The following is an 18,673-nucleotide window of genomic DNA, read 5'->3' as shown; positions in this document are numbered from 1 at the left end:
TACCCCCCCCCCCCCTTCCCTCAAATTACTGCAACTCTCTCATCCTCAAAATGGTGCCTTTCCCCTATAAGAGAAACCCCTTTTTGAGTGAGTATGACATGTCAAGGGATTTAGGATGAGCGATTTCTCATGACACAACCTCCGTTGACAGGAATAGCATTCCTCTGCTTTTGTCACACTGTTGGTCATTTTGTTTGAATGGAGGGGGTGCTTTCCTACACATTTCCCTAATTAGAATAATGTGATACTGCTCAATACATTGAGGAATCCCATGCTGCTGGGAGGCAGGAGTAAAACCAGCATGGCGCCATCCCCTGCTTGGTTTCAGATTGGCCCTTTGAATTTCCCTTTTGCATTGAACAGGGGGGTTAATCTATACATTGAAGCATTCACGAACATGGCTTAGCAAGGCTTGGTCGAGTTTTGAAATTAAGCATTTTTTCTTCTTTTGCCAACTGCTGGGAAACTTACAGCCATTTGCCGTCTCTTTCATCAGATATTGGTTATTCTTTTTTTCAATCTGTCTGTAGTAACTGTACTGTACATTGGGCCTGTCCTTGTCCTTGCACAAGTTTAATCTCTTTTTCCATAGTTTTATCCCACATGTGTTGACCTCTTCTGACCTCACCATTTGTGGAGATCGGTGCAGAAGTGATAACATATATAGATCGTGTGCTTTTACTTCCATGAAGCACGCGAGCCATCTGGGTTGTGACATAATGCTTTGCCCGACTATGACTCCAGAGTTACAGAATTAAAATGTCCATTGGAAAAACGTGATATTACGGGGGGAAAAAATGCAGGAATTACCAATGTTAAGACTTTATTTGGTCGCTGTCTTCTTAAAACAACATTGTTGCCCATATTGTGCCATTAGTGAGTGCCTCACCGCGGTCATTTAGAGCAGGCTGTCTGCAGATGAGTCTGGTGGCACATGCTCTCTAGGGGGATTACCATTCCCAGGGATTATCATCTCCTGAGCTACTGTACATGCATATATTTTATGCTGTGTTATGTGTGTAATGGTGGGGGTGTGTGACGTGTCTGGTATGCGTGTCTACCTCTGGGGGTGGGTGTTGGTGGTGGGTGTGTTTGCGCGGTTGGTGGTGGTGGTGGTAGTGGGTGTGTGTGTGGGGCGGGGGGGGGGGGGGGGGGGTTCTGGAAGGACTGGCCCACATCTCTGGGGACAAACTTCAGGAACGGGGCTAACTCGGGTTGCTGAGGCTGTGACTTTGATCTGTCGTCTGGTTCTGTTCTGCGTCGACCCGCTCCGCCCTTGATGCTCGGGAGTAGCCGTCTGCCAACTGTGTGTGAGCATCTAGCTGTCAGCAGAGCTCGGGTGTCTCCACCAGCCTGCTAACGGGGGGAACACGTTTGTTTTGATGGAGCAGCTCTGATCCTAATACTGTAATTTATTTTTATTTTTTTGTGGTTCGTTCTTAAATACCAAAGACTGCAACTCTGATCCTGGTGAATGTACATAGCACTTATACCTCAACTCCACCAGAAATGAAGTAAGTACGGCACCTCTCATTTCACGGTTCCATGGGCGACACTGCAATTTCTAACGAGTGCATTCATTGATTTACGTTAAGTTGTTAGTGTGAGCTAATGACACCTGCTGTTGCTATTTTAAGCATCTGTATGGCTTCGCTGCTCTCTAGAGTTTGGGATTGCATTTGTTATATAAATAATTGCTGCGAAAGAATAACTATCAGGCTTGCAGCATTTGTGCATGCTGAATGTGTGTAATAGCAATTAGAGAAAAGGTGCATTCTTTCAGGAGATGATTGATATATGTATCTGTCAGGATGCTGGGTATCTTAATACATATAGTAGGCCTACGGTACGTCTTGTTTTAGTAATACCTTCATCAGTGCCCCATGTCTCTGCAGCCCCGTAATTCAATTAATCTGACTAAGCTCTGAGCTAAGATTAATCGGTTTATAAAATGATCCCATTAGAGACTGGGGAGAGGAGGGGTAATTAATTTCATTTTGCATACATGTGTGAACATGCAATCATTAATGCAAGCATTAATGTAATACAAAGTACAATAAGGAGAGCATTTAAGCCAGTATGGAATTACTGAAATAAAATACAACTGAAATATAAATGTAATTTGCAAAGGTGAGGGTTCGTCTATCCATATAGTGGAGACTATTGGAGAGCAGAGCAAATGTGAATGCCATGACAGAATGATTTTCTGCCTATTTCCGCTCCCTGTGTGCTAAAAATAATGAAAGGGAGAGGAAAGGGGAGAATTCAATTAACGACTTTCATCAGTCTCGTGGAATGGGATTACATGGTAAATGTTCATTTCGCGCCGTCCCCCCTTATTTCTTTTCTAATTAAAACGGCTTCTCCTGAAATGTGGACACATGCCTGAGTTGAGTGTGATGACAGCAAAATGCTGCTTGGTGCTTGCATGCACTGCCTTCGTCTTCACACTGATATGAAACGAATAAGAGAGAACGGGGCTGGTCCATCTGTGTGCCTGGAAGCTGGCCAGGTGGGCTTCCTATATAGCCAATCTACAATCTACTAGTGTGTGTGTGTGTGTGTGTGTGTGTGTGTGTGGTGGGGGGGGGGGGGGGTTGCACACGTGTGCATGTGCCTATGTGCGTGTGGATAATTGCTAATGACTACTTTCACAGGAACAACAGCCAAATAAAGAGCTCTGGGTGGGCCGGAAGCTTTCCAAATATGTTGCGATTCTCACACCCTATCGCCCACTCTGATCCGCTTTCTGTTTTTGAAAATGCTTGACAGGCAAAAATGATTAATATCTACAAAGCATCCGCAGTCTCTGTGAAGGACCACGGGGTGAAGGGTGAGGGGACAAAACAACATTATAGGAGCTATTGAGGCGGCCATTTGTGACTTTTCACTCACCCCAGGGGTGAGGTGAAGGGTTAAAGTCCGTCACACAGTGTTTCATCTTTGCCATCCTTTTGTCCCTCATCAATGCGGGCCTCCTGAATAGGCTAAATAGAGACATTGGCATCTCACTATATTATCAATACAAAAGAAAATGTCAGACCAATGCTAAAATATGTGATCGATTGTTTCTGCAATAAGGGGGTGTGGAATATGAACAATCGTGAATCTGTATAGCGAGTCAGCAACTCTCTCTTTCTCTCTCTCTCTTTGTCCGTAGTGATAGACACAGCTGGCATCTGTCTCTTTTTAACAAACTCATCCCCAACCTCGGTGGAAGTAGAGGGAACTAGCGTTGTGTTGCCTGTAGTGATCAATCACATCCCCTTCCATAAAATATGTAGCTTGACAAATCCTTCTGTCACCACAATATCCCATTAGTTTTTCAACATTCTGTCTGAACTCTCAAAAAGGGTTAGACACCTGCTGTATGTAGTAGAGAGAGACAGAAAAGAGAGAGGAAGACACTAGTCGAGCGAGAGAGAGAGAGAGAGAGAGAGACAGACAGACAGACAGACAGAGAGAAGAGAGAGGAAGACAGGGCAGTCACTAGTCGAGAGAGAGAGAGAGAGAGAGAAGGAGAGAGAGAGAGAGACAGAGAGAAGGAGAGAGAGAGAGAGAGAGAGAGAGAGAGGAAGACAGGACAGTCACTAGTCGAGAAAGAGAGAGAGATTATGAGTATGTATGAATCCAAACAGTCAATAAATTAACTAATTATTGTGTGATTTCCACACTCCAGTGTCTGCATTTCACTCTCTGGTTCTCATTCCCATCTGTATTTCAAAAGGCCACATACAATCTCCTGTGGCCTGTTTACCTGTCAAGAATGTCTGTAAGCCAAGCCATACTTATTATCTCCGACAGTATACAAAAGTAACCAAATTAACCTGTAAGAGTCCATTTAGATACATTTGTACAGTCAGAAACAAATGGATAAATTAACCATAAGGATTTATACATGTTCGTAGAATTTATTTGAGGTCATAAAGATTACATCAAGGATCTTAAATCCATAGTGTTTTAAATAGTAAATCATAATTCTTCATAGATTTGATACAGTGATAATACAAAGTGCTGTTTTATTATTCAATATTTAATCCTTTATATATTTTGTTGGCGAAGGACTATATAGCTTAATTTGAGATTTTTACATAATGCATAAAATATATGTACTTTATTATCTACCATAAGGGGAACCCAGAGCCAACTGACTTGAGGTATGCCACAAACTGTGTGAAGGGATCTCATCTGTCAGGGTTATTCCAGTTCCTACGCTCCAAGCTCCCATAGACGTTTCATAGTAGGAGACGAGTCAAAACCCTTGACACGCATTAGCAGTGATGTACAGTAAATAGGTTTTCAATGTAATGGGTCCTGGGACCCAGGGGTGATCTTTTAGATGGGTCCCAGGGACATTTTATGAGTCTTACTTCAACTACGTTAGAGACTTTGAGTACAGTACTGAGTACAGTATTGCATCCCAGGACACCCAGAGGGTGACATGACTGCATCCTTTCTCAATTTAGTCTAAGGATGCAGGATGCAGGCTATTTGCATCATTGACTTAGGTATACTTTTCTTAATCATAGCTGGCCAGCTACCAGACATTATATTTGAGCTAACAGGTGACCCACCAAACTTTGGTGGGTCTTTATTTGATCAGATCAGAACAGAAGCTAATATGTTCAATGATGATTTTAACCAAGAACCGTGATAATGTATCTGTAATATAACCCCTAACCCCCCAAAAAGGGCTTAAACTCTTTTTGGGAAACCCTATTTTTGTACGACTTGTGGAAAAAGCTTAAAACGTCTAAAAATATAATATAATTATTATTTCCCTGCTTGGAATAACGACAGGATCCAAAAATTATTTTACCGTGATGTGACAATAAAGTTGAATCTGATGAGTCAACATAATTGTTGACTTACTTTCTTTTATTGATCTTTCTTATGATTTATTGTATGATCCCCATGTATAGGATGATCAATATGGTGCACATAGCCTGCACAATGCTGTGGATTTGGGAGAGTAATGTTTCCTTTTCATTCCATGTCTTCTCTCCCAGTGCCAACAACATGCCTAAGCAAGTGGAGGTGAGGATGCACGAGAGTCATCTGGAGCCCATCGAGGCGAGACCTCAGAACAAATGTGTCAAAGTCTGCTCCAAGTTGTTCAAGAACCTGCTTCTCACACTCACTATTCTCGGTTAGTACATTTACTGTGTGTGTGTTTGTTTGTTTGTTTCTTTCTTAAGAAACGCTCACCACTTCAGATCAGGCTGTAAATAAATAGGTGTTAATATGGAGAAATTCTACCTTTGCTGGCCTAGAGTAGCAGCAGTCGTCCTGACCTTCTCCAGCACAGTGTCACGTAGACTCTCGTAGAGCATGTCACCGAGCACACAGTGGTGCATAAGAATTGCAGTTATGACAGTTATTCACTCACTGTGCTGCCGGAGGAGGTGTTTTAATTAAATGATCAAAGGGCACAAAGGCAATTTTTTATATGAAGTCATAGCAAATTCGTTTTTAAGGAATTACCAGGGCACAATGTCATTTACACATGGCTGTGTTCGTGTATGTTTAGGTTTGCATATTTTAATATCTTGCATATTTTAATATCTGTTTATTTGTGCATGCATGCATGCATGCGTGCAGTACATCACACTTGGCAGTATACCCCTAACATATTCAAGCCAATACAATCATTGATCATCTGTCACTTGGAGTGGGTTTGCAAGTAGGGCTCAAGACAAGAGAAGGCACACTCTATTCCACAGGAAATCCAAGTGCCATCGAAGTCCAATGGGTCAGCAGAATCCACAGGGCACTGCTAGACTGTACAGCATAAATCGAGGCACAAAGGACTGCTTACAAATTTAAGGAAGCTGGATTGGATGTGATTGTAGTGTATGCTAATAAACGGCCTCCCAGTCTTTGGCAGCAGAGCAGTGGCAGAGGAAGTGCAACCCCTGGGGGGCGCCAAGGTTTTGGGTTCAGGCCATGCTTTGTCTATGAGAGGGACAAGACACACTGATCCAACCACAGGGCCTGAGTACAGACAGGACTGCAGGGGGTCAGAGCACAAGAGGTCAGAAGAAGCAGCAGAGGGTTAAACAAGGGCCTTGGGAGGAAAGTTATGCTCTCTATTATCCACTTAAATCCTAATTTTAAATAGCTGATATACAGCTTGTAGATTGGTTATTTTTGAAAGGTGTTGAAAATATCTAATATATTATAGAGAGAGAGAGAGAGAGAGAGAGAGAGAGAGAGAGAGAGAGAGAGAGAGAGAGAGAGAGAGAGAGAGAGAGAGAGAGAGAGAGAGAGAGAGAATTTATGCATAATGACATGACCAATAAAGGTTAAGAATGGATTTGATTCTTAAGATACATCACAGGACAATTAGGGGGTGAGATAACTCAGATAAGCACAATTCATTCTTCCCCTGAACAACACAGATTGTACTCCGATAAATAAATTGCCAACTTAAGCTTTCCTTGAAAACCTGTTGGCACTGGAGGGAGTGCAGATGCTCCACCAGACTGTACGTGAGAACTACTGACGTGCTGCTTACTCCCCAATGCTTCAAAGACATCTGATCTTAATCTGCTTTGAGCTCCTTTTTCGTTTTTTAACTACCACCCCCACTATCCCGCACTGCTCCAAACAATCAAATCGATATGAAGCATGGATAGCTGTTAAGGAAAGAAAGCAGTGAATCTTTAACCGTCCTGAGGGTTGCATATATCCAATTAATTGCATAATGAGATATATTAGATGTGGCATATTTGCACCCTCTGCATTAAATAATCCCTCAAATTTAAAGACACAATTTTAAGTTTTAGTCTGAGGTTGTTGACCATATTGATTGATTGACTGATTGAATACTTAATTAACAGTTTGCAAAAAGTACAGAGGTACAGTTAGAATAATGCTAAAACATTATTCAATTCATCAAGACATATAGGGCTATATCTTGAGCCACCCCTTAACCCTCATCCCTAAACTAATTTGCCATTTTTTACTATTAAAAAAAACCTTTTAAAATAGTTCAAATAGCTCAATAGTTCAAAATATACAAGCTCACAATGTCTCGATAGTAGAGGTAGTTGAACTATTTCAAAATAGTAAAAAAAAAGGCAAATACGTTTAAGGATAAGGTATAAGGGTGGCGCCCTAACTATAATACTATACGAGAAATCATCAATACCACTTTCTCTTGATTTTAAATTTGTTTTTGTATGTATTATGAACTATTGTGCTTACCATATAATTACTTGCGCAAGCAGAGTGCGCAAGTATTGTGTTCGGCTGGTACGTACGTGTATGTATGTATATCGGTTAAGAATGGTAGTTCCTTATTGGCTGTTGATGGCGACGTAACTAAGGTACGTTTCAAGGTTGGTATAAGGTCAATAACGGGTCTAAAGGATTTAGAACAGCAGTTAGTAGTAGTACTTGCACGCTCTGCTTGCGCACCAGTAGGCCATGTATGGCCTACTGGTGTGTAAGGCGCAAGTTGGCACCTTGACAAAGTGCATTTCTGGTTTGTTATTGGCCTTGATTGGAAAGCACTTTGGGTCAACTTGTGTTGTTTTTAAATGTGCTATATAATTAAAGGTGACTTTACTTGACTGCATTCCTTAATCTCGACAAAATCTATGCCTTGTCCCTCTCTCGCTCTCTTCTATCATTCCAGGTGTGGTTTTGGGAGCTGTGTTCGGGTGTATGCTTCGGGTCGCCTCCCCTATTCACCCAGATATCGTCATGGTGATAGCCTTCCCTGGAGACATCCTGATGAGGATGCTGAAGATGTTGATCCTGCCACTTATCATCTCCAGTTTGATCACAGGTACACCCCGTTAGGGCTATCCAATATGTCCATATCTATTATATATTTGTAAAGTGGTACCCAAAAGTTGAAAGAAACCCAAAGCCACGAACGCTACGTCGCTACTGCAACGCCCACAACACCATCTTACACACTACACTCACATACACTCACACGGGCAGTGACATCACACACTTACCCTTCGCAGTGTTCGGGACCTATCTCCTACTAAAGCGCGCCTCGCCAACGCTGACCACCAGCCATCAAACAATAGTCTTTGCACTGGCACTAACACTGCCTCCCTTCCACACTCACGCCGGCAATGCATTTGTTTAATACAAACATTATCGCCCCAATCACCCACACCCCCGAGGCTTCCCTACACGGAACACTAACCACTGCTGCCTATGCTGTTGCCCTAACAGGCCCAGAAACAAGGCCTTTAACCACGCTACTTACATACACTACAACTCGCTTACAATTCGCAAACCTGGCAACACTGCCCTGGCTCACACGTCACCAGCTCTCAGAAATTCACAATCTGTTCTCTCCGTCTCTCGGCTCTCGCAGGAGAAGACACAAACAAGGAAGGGGAGCAATTGGATTTGGCTTATTCCTTCTAAATGTCTGTATTTAAAATATCACTGACACAGCGATTCCCTTACTTACATCAACATTGTTGTTTGTCAATAGTTGTTTTTTGCCTAAGTAAAACAATTAGACTGTTCGCTACTTCACATTGGCTTCTCATTGCATGCACACACACACACACACACGCACACGCACGCCTGTAAGCCACCCCCCCCCCCCCCCCACACACACACACACACACACGTGTCCCACACACACACACACACACAGGCGCGATTACATACAGTTTCATTCATGCAAACACGGCACTTCTGCCGCGGAGTGCGTGGCGAAGTAACTCTGGGATTGAGTGCTCGCGAAGCGGGTGCGAAATTCTAGTTATATCAATATCGTAATATAAGACCAGATATTGATGGTATTTTGGATATCGTAATATCATAAGGTCATTCATAATTAAACAAAAACAATAACTGAAATGCACTCATTTCACTTGAATAACCAGGGTTACTAATGTAACCTACAGCACTGAATCACTAGTCACTTCAGTAATTCAAATAAACAGGTCGCTTTAACTCATATTTTCTAAAACGGTTAGTCTCAATAGTAGATTCTGATTGGCTGGTTACCGTCACGTGACCGTTGTAAATTTCACCAATAACCCACACCTTCAATCACTTTATATCATTCCAGCCGATTCCGCATCTCTGTAGCTGTACTGGGGAAGGGGAAGGGGAAGCCGTGCGGGCTGGGGGGTAGAAGACCCTCCGCTGCGTGTCGGGTCTGCCTACACCCCCAGCCATTGTAAAATACCCAATAACCTGAGACCTCTCGTGGCTTATTGCTTAAATCTACAATATTCAATTCAATATCATCAATTCGACCCAGCAAGCCTATATGCAACTTAAATCAAACAGTTAAAGCAGTTAAATGTGGACTAGCACAAAAACATAAGTAACTTGCATCAAACTTAAGCAATAAAATAAACTGCAATGCAGAAACACTTATCGCACCAGTGGCATTCTCCTTGATGGCTTGACAGGTTTCAGTCTTCCCAGCTCCAATATTTGGTTAGTCTTTTAGTTGTTCTGCTGTCCTCTCCATGCAGTGTTCACCACTGCTGCTGCTTTTCATACTTAACAAACACTTCCTGTTTTCTGTGCCTCTCCTGCCCAATCAGTGATTGCCACCAGGTGCTGACTCATGATCAGTGATTGACAGTGATAATTGACACCAATGATTGATACCAATTAGGCCAATTTGGGGTTTTTACATTACAGTTATATTCCTAGTTTTAATAACTTTTTGTTATTCTTTTTTTTCTCGTTTTGAAAATTGTGAATATTTGTGTTAAAACGTATTTCACCTATAATGACAAGCCAGATTAGGGAAGCCAGGTTGAATGTGGTTAACTCTGCCTGTGGGTTTGAAAAGTATATCAACAAAAAACTAAATAACAACAGCAGCATTGGATCCATTGAAACACAGATATTTTCTTCCCATTCTCTGAAAAGTAATGGTAAATGGTGCATTTATATAACGCCTTTATCCAAGGCTCTTTACATTCACCCATTCACACACACATTCATACACTGATGGTGGAGGAAACCATGCAAGGCACCAACCTGCACATCAGGAGCAATTAGGGGTTCAGGACACTTTGATACTAACTCTGGGGGAGCCTGGGATTGAACTGGGAACCTCACAGTTTCCATGCAGCAACTCTACTGGCCACTCTACTCCTGAGCCACTGACGGTTGGACATCAACCAAGAGCAATCACTCTTGGCGGTTTCATTCCAGACCTGGCCATCAATGTGTAGAATACGACCGGTTAAGTGCCTTGCAGAGTCAATCGTAATCGACGCAAGAATACATACGCAACAGAGGATGAGAGAAATTTGGTGACAATGTGATGTTTACAGACGCGGCCAACATGTAGGCCTACTATTACAAATGCTGTTTGGTTTGTTGACAAGCTAGCTTGCCATATATGTGAATGAAAAAAGAGACCAGGTCTATGAAAACAAACCCAAAAGAAGCAACCAGTTTCACCACTTGAGCCATAATTCATCAGCTATTTTCAAAAAGAATCATGAAAGAAAGTCCAAATAAGCAACTACACTTCAGAACTAATACCAAACTAAAGCAACGTGCAACTATGGATATTAAGCTATATTTACAGGAAAACTAGCCCAAAGTTGCTTATATTAAGCAGAACTGGCAACACTGCAAACAAGCTCCATCAATATATCATGTATACGTTTCATCCTAATCAAGGCAATAAAAAGCATGACCTACCACCTGTTGAATCAGAATTCAGGATGCCGTCAGAAGATGTCATAAGACATGATGAAGAGCACCGGCTTTTGTTAAATACATAACGTTTACACATGACATGAGGGCTGATTACATATGAGATACAGCTGGGGAAGACATTAAGACCTTTACGATATTGAGTCAACATTCCCAATGAAATACGGTTAATTATTGCATATTGCACCCCTAAAACACAAATCCCTCTTATTTTGGCTGCAGGTCTGGCCGGCTTGGACGGCAAATCCAGCGGTCGTATAGGCACCAGGGCTATGGTGTACTACATGTCCACCACTATCATTGCTGCTGTCCTGGGAGTCATCCTGGTGCTCATCATTCACCCCGGCAACCCCAAACTGAAGGAGGGACTGGGAGAGGGAGAGAAGAACGATGATGTCTCCAGCTTGGACGCCTTCTTCGATCTGATCAGGAACCTGTTCCCAGAGAACCTGGTGCAGGCTTGCTTCCAACAGGTAATTGGACTGATGCGTAAAATGAGGAAAAAGGCAACACACACACACACACACACACACACACACACACACACACACACACACACACACACACACACACACACACACACACACACACACACACACACACACACACACACACACACACACACACATTCACTGTACATTTTATGCATGAGTAGCTATATGATACAATTAATGGCCTGCACAATATTACATATTTAGCGCACAGATTTGACAGTTTATGGTATGCATAATGTCAGCAATGAATGGTTTAATTTCCCTTTAATTGTTTTTAAATGTTTTAATTCAACGTCATAAATGACATAACTATGTGTCGCCACCAAGAGTATGTTCACTGCACCACTTTATGGTAAAAACAAACAGACAAACAAACTGACCAAAGGTCGCGCCCGGCAGCCGGCGAAAACTGTAGTTTTGTTGAGAGTTCTCAACAGGCCCGAAAATGAAGGCCCGGCCCTTCCTGGTCCCCCATCAAACCCTGTACACTCAAGAGAATGTCCCCGCTACCACCCTTAGATCTCCATATACTGTATGGAGCTGACCTGTTCTGACATTCCATATGTTCTGACCTCATCACACCCAATACACTCAAGACATGCCCAGTACAGAATTAATTCCATGTTTATCTGACCCTCCATGCCAAAGCACCAGCGCTCGCTCAGCAGTCTACCGTCAACGAGGCGGATGCGTGCACGCAACCTCGCCCTTTAAAGGGCGAGGTTGCTTCTCGCCCTCAGTATATAGGCTAGTTGGCTACTGACTGTATTAGGCTACCTATCCAAGGTTTTTGGGACAAACAGGACAGTATACAGGACAAAGTTGATGTTTCCTCTCCCACCACAGATCCAAACTGTCACAAAGAAGGAGGTGGTGCCATTTGAAGAGGACGTAAATGCCACCGTTGCCACCGCCGTGGAGGGTTTGATCGCAAACTTGACCAAAGAGCCACAGTTTATCGTAAAAAAGACACTTCAGATGAAGAATGGCATGAACGTCCTCGGTATATCACTTTCCTTCACATCTAGATGCAGTTATAGATTTTGGTTATAGAAAACCCAAGCAATTTAATGCAGTTTTGATTTAATCTGTTCTTTTTTTGGCTGCAGGCTTGATTGGTTTCTTTATTGCCTTTGGCATCTGCATGGGCAAGATGGGAGAGAGAGCCAGACTCATGATCGAGTTCTTCAGCATCCTCAACGAGATTGTAATGAAACTTGTCCTCTTGATCATGTGGTCAGTAACACTGCAGGGGATCTCTGTGGACTGGAAAAAATGACTAAATATACAAGGAATTATGTTCTTTAAGCCCTATATCAGGGGTCTTCAACAGAGGGTCTGTGACTCCTAGGGGGTCCACAGAGTTACTACAGTGGGGCCGCCAAATCTTTTGTGATAAAATATAATCTTACCACTTGAACAACTTGAACCCTAGCATCCCTATTCTGACATCGGCTATTTTCGGCAAAGAGGTTTGGTGTAGAGGGAAAAAAGAGCAGAAGTATACTGAATCCAGCATACACTGATGACAGTGCTGTCAAACATAAAGCTACTGTATCTGAAATCTATGAAAATATGTAGTGGGGGTCCCTGCTTCATCTCTCTCTCAGCTAAGGGATCCTTGGACTGAAACACGTTGAAGACCCCTGCCCTATACTTCATACGATGAATAGCAAAAAGAGCAGGTTACCAGCTCACAGTGAGCTTGTTGATCTGCTATTTTGGCTTTTTCAGAAAACTTTGAAATGTGTTGAAAATGTTCGGACTTTTTTGCGTGTAAAGTGATGTTTATAACATTGACACATGAATGCTTAAAGGACGACTTCACCCATTTTCATATAATTGGTCGTCACTAATGCTCATGATAAAATTGTACAATTTAAAGGAGGGCTGTGGACATTTGAGAAACCCGCCAACCAGTGACATCATCGTTAGGCAGATTTGTTTTTTATTTTCAAACAAGATTTCAAACATTTTAATTAGATTTTTACTAACGCGAGAACAATGGCTTCCATTATAGCATGCACATTTTCCCGGAATAGAAAGCCTGCAGTTTCTATAGCCTTGGATTCCCAATGGATGATCACTGGTAGGTGGATTCCTGAACTGCCCACAGCCCTCCTCTGAGTCACAGACCAAGTAGTCAGAAACGGCACCATATGAGCATTAGTTGGTGTACTCGTCCTTTATTAATTGATTCGCTAACATGATAAACATCACTGTATCATTAAAGTGACTTTAACATAGATGATTAAAAGAAATAAGTGAACAAGGGAGTCACGACCAACAGTCGAATATGCTAACAACAGGTTTTGATGTTTATGCTCCTCCCGTTGGTTGATCCAATCTTTAAAGCTAACGACAACTCTGTCTCTTCATCAGGTACTCTCCCTTCGGTATCGCTTGTCTGATCTGTGGTAAGATCATCTCCATCAAAGACCTGGAGGTGGTCGCCAGACAGCTGGGGATGTACATGGTGACAGTGATTGTTGGCCTGATCATCCACGGTGTCATCTTCCTGCCCAGCATATACTTTGTGATTGTCAGGAAAAACCCCTTCACCTTCTTCCTTGGCATCTTCCAGGCCTGGATCACTGCCCTAGGGACAGCTTCCAGGTCAGTATGCGTTAATGTAACTCAGTGTAAAGGATCCCATAAGCATGGAGGGGGAGCCACATCCTCTTAATCAGAGTAATCATGAACGAGATTTGTTTGAACAAATATATTTTATATATTATTTATAATGTTTTTAATATGTTACAGATTGAGGTACATAGACAGTTAATCCCACAACTCCTACTTTCTCTGTCTCTCTGAAGTGCTGGCACACTGCCTGTCACCTTCCGTTGCCTGGAGGAGAACTTGGGCATTGACAAGAGAGTCACCCGCTTCGTGCTGCCAGTCGGTGCCACAATCAACATGGATGGAACTGCTCTCTACGAGGCTGTTGCTGCCATCTTCATTGCCCAGATGAATGGTATCCACCTAGACCCCGGTCAGATCATCACTGTCAGGTAATATGACGATAAACATAGGTGGTATATGATTGCAATTCCTGACATCTACGCATAAATAAACGGTAACTCATGTTTGTTAAGGTATTTTTTAAAGCATTCTCCAAACTATTAGTATGGTCCATGCAGGGTGGAGGTTACACATGTAACCAAATGGCGACCATGACACTGACATGATACTGACCATGACACTGACATGATACTGACCATGACACTGACATGATACTGACCATGACACTGACATGATACTGACCATGACACTGACATGATACTGACCATGACACTGACATGATACTGACCATGACACTGACATGATACTGACCATGACACTGACATGATACTGACCATGACACTGACATGATACTGACCATGACACTGACATGATACTGACCATGACACTGACATGATACTGACATAGTTTAGGTTATTGATCATGATACTGATGCTGACCAGCAATCAGATTAATAGCACTTAATATTTATTTGTGAAGAAACAATAGGCCTGCATAGCAGAAAGTATAATGATTGGGAGATTTTGTAGTGATTTCTCTAATTTCATGTGATTCTGTCCAGTATGACGGCTACTCTGGCCAGCATTGGTGCCGCTAGCATTCCCAGTGCCGGCCTGGTCACCATGTTGCTGATCCTGACTGCTGTAGGTCTGCCGACCCAAGACATCAGTTTGCTGGTCGCCGTCGACTGGCTACTGTGAGTTCCACTTTGAGAACTGTACTCTAAAATGAATGAATAGAGTTAGAAGAAGACTTTTGATCAGACTAAAATCTCTCATCCAACCCTTCTTCTGAATAGGGACCGATTCAGGACCTCGGTGAACGTGGTGGGCGACTCCTACGGTGCAGGCATCGTATACCACATGTCCAAGGCGGAGCTGGACGAGCTGGACGCTCAAGCGGCTAAGTCAGACGACATCGAAATGCTGAATAAGACCCCGTCTTACTATGATGACATGAAGAACCACCACGAAAACAACTCCAACCAGTGCGTCTTAACGGCTACCGCTAGTGCTAGCACTGCCACAGCTAACAATACAGTCGTAGTAGATGATGGCAAGGTACCACTAATGCTTCCGGACATAGAGACTTGTATTTAACCCTGTTACATGTTGCGCGTTCACTCTGCATCTGTGCTTTATTCTTCTAACTTCTTCTTTTTTTTGCATCTTTGTACAGCTTTTTGTGAATACATACTTATTTTTTATTATTTAAAATTTAACCCAAATAAAATGCATGCTTATTTGTTTCTCTGTTTATTCCCCTGGAAAAGCAGCTTTTGTGTTCTTTAAAGCCCAAGGTGTGATATGATCACGCTCTGCCCTTACATGCGTCCAACAGACTACGGCATTCCAAAGCGAGAATAACGTAATTACTACTGGCCATCTTGTGGTGGATAATCCGCCATAGTGGGAAGCATGGATATGTCTGAGGGAGGAGATTTAGAAAGGAGGTGTGGACTATATTGCGCAAATTTAAGCAGCTTTAAGTCAGAAAGACTTTCCGAAGTGACTGTACAGCATATCCTTACAATTTGGATAGAAACGGATCGTGAAAGGGAGTGCTATGTAATCGTGGTAACACTACGGTCCCTGGAGAATTATTTGCTAAACTAACCATCCTCCATCTCTTCAGGGTCACTAACTATTAACTAATGTGTGCTCCCAAATCCTCATATATCAACAATTAGAGAGAGAGAGAGATCCAGTTCTGCTCTCTGCTCTCTTGCCTCTGTTACCCCCTCTGATTTTGAATGTTTGTTGGCAGCTTGATTAAACTAGAAACTCGCCCGGCCCCGTGCTGTCTGAGATGAATGACTAGTTTTTAATTACAAGATTTGTTTAGAAAAAAGGAAGACATTGCTATGGGGGTTATAGCTCAGAGGATGCGCTACCGTACCGCATCCAATTAGCAGTGCATATATACTCACTCTTCACAGTCTCCATACGGCGACTGAGTCAGCGCCAGTCACATGGTTCCATTTCAACACCAGCTATTTCTGTCCATTGTGTGAAGTTGTTTGTTAAAATGAAACCTGCAAAGCAACTTCCATAATATAAAACGATATGCACTTTGAATCAGTGTTAATTTCGTCGACTAAAACGATATCGATTTTTTTTTACCCAACTACCTTTTTTCATTGACGAAAACTATTTAAAAACAAAAAATTAAGCTATGATGACTTAAACTAAGACTAAATATATTGACAATTTCGTCAACAAATAAAAACTAGGCTAAACTGTTAGGGAGGACTAGTGGACAAGAGATCCAGTAGAACTAAAATAAAATAATTCAATTGCATGCAATCAAGTGTAAAATCAGCCATTACGACACCATAGGGGGCGGCCAAAATATTTGTTGGTCGAGAAACAATGTTGTTCAGCTAAAACTAGACTAATACTAAATCTTCTTTAAATCCCCACTTTGAATGTACTCCTGGATTAGGAGATAATATTATGGGAGCTCACAGTGCTTGTTCCTTCAGACACACCCTGGCTTGCAAAGGTCTGCTTAATGAGCCTGTTCATTTATTAAAGGATGGAAGGTGTTGCCTAGCAACAGAGAATACGCTATCCCCACATGCTGGAATCTGTCTAGGAATGGTCATTTAAAATGAAATATGGGCACAAAAGCTTGCTATTTCCAGTTTCTGTCTCCTATTAGTTGTTGGCTGTAAATAACATGGACTAGCATTGCTGTTCTTAAAGATTAAAACCGCTATAGAATGCCCTGCTAATTAACTTTTTGTACATACTAAAATGCAACAACGCATTTGTTTTGTAGTGTTTTGTATTTAATCTATATTGTCTTTTATGCCTTGCATGTTTGTAAATGTATGTGTTGCATGTGTATTTTGTGGTTGTTGTAAATATGTACTTTGTTCTCAGGTCAGTAAAAGAAAGTCTGATACACTCTTAGGACTATCAAATGCATGGCCACCGGTGCTTGTCTCTGAGTTTCAGAATCCCTCTATGCATGTTTATGGTCCATTCTAGATGGATGCAGTGAAACATCAGAACATTTCTATAAATGTCTTGACTGTTTCATTGCTACAAACTGTTGAACGCTGTATGGCCGAAACCTTGTATCTCTATATTTAATCTCATCTTTTTTCATAAATGAATGTCCTATTTTATGCATTGTTTTATGACAATGTTGTGCAAAACGTGCAAGAAAATAGCACATCTATAAGCTCACTCGACGTGTTAAAGTCATACTGTGTAACATTCATTTCAGTAGTCTCACCTACTGATAGCTGCATGGCATTACAGCGTTTGTCCATACAGAAGGAACCCTGAAAAATAAACGCTGAGGGCTCCTAGCACTCCTAGCACAGCTTCAGCTATTATGACAGACTCAAATATGAAAGTATTAATAAGAGCTTGTCACTAAATAACTACATTGATTCCATTTGAAGTAATCTTTTATCATTTTCTGGAAAGTAATGTTTTTTAGACTTACAAGGTTTCTGCCAGAGATGACAGCTAGGTTGCTTGTGGTGTGTGTATCTGTGCCTTGGATGCTGTGTTTAGATCTGGATGCTAACTGCTTGCAGGTAACCTCAGCCACTAATGGCTCTGCAGCTGCGGAGTGCACACTCGTTGAGGAGGAACCATGGAAACATGAATAAAGTCAGCCCAGAGATCCCCTGCTCCTGAGCTCCACAAGCTTTCCTATCTGGTGAAAAAAAAAGAGTCAACAAAAGTCACTCGAACAGAACTACTAATTGTTTTTTTATGTAGGTTAGTTTTTTTTTGTTAGTCCCTTTATAGTTTTTCTAACCGTCTACCTGACTGATAACTAATACTAATTCACTTAACCGTGAAACTATAACAGAGGTATAATTTACTTGTTAGAGCACAATTTATGTGCCATATGTAGCAAAAGCTTGCACAGCATACTTCAAGGCTTGGGGAGGGAAGAAAAAGAAAAGGGAAAAAGGTACTTAAAACATCCCTATAGTGATATATGTATGATCCTGTATTTAGAAAATGAGAGAAGATTAATTTGCCGGCTAAGTCCAAAATGGGAGTTTATTACAGGCAATCCATCAGTCTAGTGGCAGATGTTGAGTGGGAGTTTGTGTGCTAGCGTAGACTGACAGAGGGGTCTGTACTGAACATCCCAGCATTGCACGGCCATCATTACCATCACGATGAGCGCGTGAGGCTGCTGTGTTTTCTTTTTCACTCCATCTTTGATATCACAAGAAAACCTTTTGATTCTTCACTGGCGGAGCCTTTGAAGTTCATCTGGCTGTATTAACTGCCCGGTGTTATATCATTTCTATCCCAGAGGTCCCACAAACTGCTGAAAGGGTAGGAGGCAGACAGACAGACACATATAAGGATCACCACCCTGAGCCTGATAGTTCACATAAGCACATGTACTATGGAATTCTAAAGCACAAATCATTCTATAATCACCCCTCTCCCCTTCTCTCTCTCTCTTTCTCCCCTCCCGTTTCTCCCTTTTTC

General features: G+C 42.1%; 1 protein-coding gene across 1 annotated transcript; it reads left to right on the top strand.

Annotated features, from left to right (window-relative positions):
• Positions 1-1,474: 1,474 nt before the first annotated feature.
• Positions 1,475-17,826, top strand: LOC308314202 (excitatory amino acid transporter 2-like; the record flags this gene model as incomplete). The annotated part of the gene is given in 12 exon segments (XM_080761685.1): positions 1,475-1,489; positions 1,492-1,514; positions 5,010-5,149; positions 7,643-7,795; positions 10,900-11,150; positions 12,018-12,174; positions 12,281-12,407; positions 13,554-13,787; positions 13,991-14,185; positions 14,758-14,892; positions 14,995-15,256; positions 17,752-17,826. Coding segments are annotated over 12 exon segments (1,767 nt in total).
• Between the last annotated feature and the right edge of the window lie 847 nt (positions 17,827-18,673).

This window comes from Protomyctophum bolini (assembly GCF_963924005.1).
Source record: "Protomyctophum bolini genome assembly, chromosome: 4".
NCBI classification, from domain to species: Eukaryota; Metazoa; Chordata; class Actinopteri; order Myctophiformes; family Myctophidae; genus Protomyctophum; species Protomyctophum bolini.
This window is presented reverse-complemented; position numbering and strand designations above follow the sequence as displayed.